At 57.9% G+C, this 3,786-nt stretch overlaps 1 protein-coding gene across 1 annotated transcript in view; it reads left to right on the plus strand.

Moving 5' to 3' along the window:
* Window positions 1-621: 621 nt before the first annotated feature.
* The window catches only part of ENOX2 (ecto-NOX disulfide-thiol exchanger 2), a 21,319-nt gene continuing 18,154 nt past the window's right edge, over window positions 622-3,786 (plus strand). The window contains exon 1 of the mRNA XM_010138616.1: window positions 622-643. Within this exon, the coding sequence (XP_010136918.1) occupies window positions 622-643 (22 nt within the window). The remainder of the gene's footprint in view (window positions 644-3,786) is intronic.

Here is a 3,786-nt window from a genome sequence, read left to right on the forward strand (position 1 = left end):
GGGTGCGTCTGTGAAAACCGGCCGTGCTGCAGCCAGCCCCTGGCTGCCTCTGAACCCCTGGAGAAAGAGACTCTGTCTGTGTCCCTCTCTTTTTTTCCACAGCACCCCGTTAGAATAAGCAGCTCGTCTGAAGTTCAGGTTTCCTTTGAGCACGAGCTTCCAGGCTGGAGGAGAGCGAGCGCCGTGCCTCTTCCACCCGGGATTACCAGCGCTTAATCTCCCCAAAGGCTGCTAATCCCTGGCACGCAAACCGGGCTGGAGTCGCCACGTGGCAGCGTTGCTGCATGCAATCCCTGCCCATTCCGATGGTCTCGCTCCTCCACCTGCTCGGCCGCCTCCGTCCCCAAACCTGCCCATTGCTGTCACTCACGGCAGAGTGACGGTGACACGTGCAGCTGCCCCTTGCCAGCTCCAGCCCCAACCTGTGCTCCGATGCCCGGCTCGGTGTGGTTTTGCTGTCCTTAGGACCCAGCTTTGTGCTGGTGCTCAGAGCTGGAGCTCGGAGGCTCCAGTGGAGCTGCGCTGAGCCTGGCAGCTCAGCCCTGGGCTCCGGCCTTTAAGCCAGTAAGCAGGCTGGGAGCGGCAGGAGGACTAGCGGAGCCCCTGGACCAGCATCTCGCCATGTTCCTGGTGCAGTTTGCAGGTAGAAAACGCGTCCCCCGCGCCTCGCTGCAAAGCGCGCGCCCCCGCTCTCGTCCCGGTAGCGCTGTTAGCAGATGGGATCGTGTGGCGGTGACAGGAGGTCCCACCGGTGTGCCCAGCTGGCTGCTGGGCCACACTGGTGGCTGTAAAGCTCTAACCATGATTCTTTTGCCAGGAGTATGGTAGAAAAGAGTGCACAAGCCCAGCTGGAGCTTTTGCACCTGGGAACTAGTCTTGGAAAGCGACTGGTTGGTACCAGAAGGGAAGAGCAACGCCCCAGTGCCTTCCCTCCCTTCCCCTCCTTGCCGTTCCTCGTGTTTTCCGGTTGATGACTGCAGATACAGCATACTTTGGCTTCTCCTAAAGCCTATTTCTTCTGAGCTTAGATGAGTGCTGCGGTCCTGGAACCCAGGGGGTCCCCAAACATGCGCAAATGAAGCGGGAGCCCTGCTCAGGCTGGGCAATACTGATTTAATTTATTGGCCCACGCTGGCGAAAGGCAATTCCGTATTTATAGCAAAGCCTGTGTCAGCCGTTTCTGAAGTTCCTCTTGATGCTGGCGAAGGGGAAGCTTGATGAGTGGGCACAATCGGCGTGGGCTGGTCCTTAAAATACTTCTAAGTGTGTGGAAGCGTCAGAGTGCCCGTTACTGGTTTTTTCTCTGAGTTATGGGGCAGAGATTTGTCTCGAGACAATCTGAGTGTCTGATGGGCAGCAGCATGCTGGTCCCTGGCCTGGCTCTGGGTGAGCTGGTTCCCAAGGCAGCTTTTGGCATGTTGAGAGCTCCTGTTGGGGTTGGGGTCTGTAAAACAGCTCCCGGGTTCTCCTGGGACTGTTTCTGATGTCTGTCTCTTCGCTGGTTGTTAGGGTGAAGGGTCGAGCTCCATGGGCGGGAACTGGTGGCTGGGAGGTGAAGTCCTGCCCAGGGTCTGGCACGGGACCCGGCGAGGGTAGACACTGCCTGTGATTTATGCCTGGGACATTGAGATCTTTCCTGTCCCTCCCCAGGCTGTTCCGAATGTGTGCTGGGAGAGCTGCAGCCGTATGCAGCGTCAGCACGGACCCCGATGGGTGCCCGCTGCAGGGACAGGCAGGGCCGTGCAGGGTTTGGGACAGTGTCTCCCCGCTCACCCAGTCGTGTTCCTGCGCCTGTCCACGAGTGTTTTACCTCCAGTTGCACCAGCCGCCCCTTCCCTTCGCTCCTCGCCAGCCGGTTGAACTTGTCCTGAACAGGGTGACCTTTTGGCGAGGGAAATAACCGGGAGGGGAATTCCTCAGAATGCTTTGAATCACGGAGCTGCCCTCCTGGGCGTGGGGAATTCGGGGAACAAGCCTCTCTCTCCCTTTTTAATGGCTCTTCAGGTAGCTCCCTGTGGGGCGGTGTTTAATGCCGCACCTGAGCTCTGGGCATTCACAGGTCAAAACTATGTGAGACAAGAGAAGAAAAAGAGAAAAAAGAGAAACAAGAGGGGAAAAACAAGTGTTTATTAATCAGAGCTCAGTTCTCCATCACCGTGGCCTCTTCTCCTCCCCTCCCAGGCCTCCTCTGGGTAATCCTGGCACTGTAAGAGGACAGACACGCTGGCCCACAGCCTGCCTCCGGCCCCTCGCAGGCTGGCTGCTGGTTTGCAGCTCCGCGGAGGGGTGGACAGTCGGGTCGAGGGCCTGATGCTGAGGAGTTGAGTGTTTGTAGGTCTGTTCCTGCGTGTCAGGTTTTAGGGTTGGAGCCTTCTGCGAGCCCTTGGCTGTTCCAGTCTGAGCAGAACCTCATTCCCTGCCCAGGAGAGGATTTCTGCCAGGGTGTGAGCTGCAGCAGATCGTGGGGGTCTCCTCTGGGCGAGGGGTGTGTGGGGCAGCTGGGAGCAGGGCTCCCGCCTGGCCTGGCACAGCAGATCACTCAGTTCTGGCACTTTCTCATGGCTTGACTCACGACTTAACTGGCAGGGTGCTGCCTCGGCAGCCCGAGAGCTTCCCCGTGCTCGACCTGGAGCTGAGGGGTCCGGGGCTTTCTCCGAAACACATTCATAAATTTCTTGTGAGGAACACAGGCAGCTTTCCCCTCCTGTCAGCTCACCCGAGCCAGCGGGGCAGAGGCAGCGCGTGGGCGAACAGGCGTTGTTCCATCGGCTGGGCAACAAGGAGGCGGAATCGCCCCTTCTCTGTTCTCCCTGTCTTTGCCACACAGGGCCCATCTCTATTTTTAACCTGCTGCGTTGGGGATGTGTTCTCCGAGCCCTCCTGACCCCGGTGCTATTTGGGCCTCAGGGCATTTAAGAACCAGCATTGTCGGCCCCTCGGTCCCGGCCGTGACTATTGTTGTTGCCAGCCCAATAGTCCCTATTTCTTTGGCTGCATCTTGCATTCTCACCTTTCAGCAGCTCAGGGCCGAGCCCCTTCGGGCTCCCCGGATCCACCCCCTGTCTATTTACAGCCGTACACAACAACCCTGTTTATTAACAGGTTCTTGGAAGCAGAACCCTCTGGAACAGGGGCCTTGACGCTACAGCGTGTGGAGGAAGGTTTGGTGCAGTGGCATAGGCGCTGCTGCCGTTCTGCCGATCCCCCCGGGACACAGGCACCCCCAGCAGAGATGTGGCTGGTTTATCGCTTCAGAGGGCTCCACAAAAAGGGGTCGTTTGGGTTGTTTTCCCCATCGACTGTTCAGTTTTGCTGAGCCAAAGATAAATCACGCAGATATTTTAATGTCTGCAAGTGCTGAGCGCAACAGCAGGTGGAACGATGGAGTCGGTGCTCGGTGCAGGGCAGTGTGCGGCTCTAAAACATGCTGTGATTAATCGCATGCTTGATGTTTGATGTTCTGGTAATTTGGAATTGTTTACAAAGTGCTTTTTTCTCTCGTTACTTGGAGCTTTAAGAGCCAGCCAGCTGTGGAGGGCAGGGAATGGCAGGGACCTCGTTCTGCTGGCTCAGGGGTGCGATGACTCAACTGTCACCTGCCGGTTGTGCAGCCCAGAGAGGTCACCTGAGCGCTGTGGTTTAGCTGGATGTCAGAGCATCTCCCTCCTACCCTCTTTGGTTCCAGTCTGCACGGTTAGCTTCCCTGAGGTGGAACAGTGGTGGGCGGGTGAAGGGTCTGTCGGCTGGCTGGGCTCTGAGCTCCCCTCCTCGGGGACATGCGCTGCA

Source organism: Buceros rhinoceros, unplaced genomic scaffold (assembly GCF_000710305.1).
Source record: "Buceros rhinoceros silvestris isolate BGI_N320 unplaced genomic scaffold, ASM71030v1 scaffold24246, whole genome shotgun sequence".
Classification (NCBI taxonomy): domain Eukaryota; kingdom Metazoa; phylum Chordata; class Aves; order Bucerotiformes; family Bucerotidae; genus Buceros; species Buceros rhinoceros.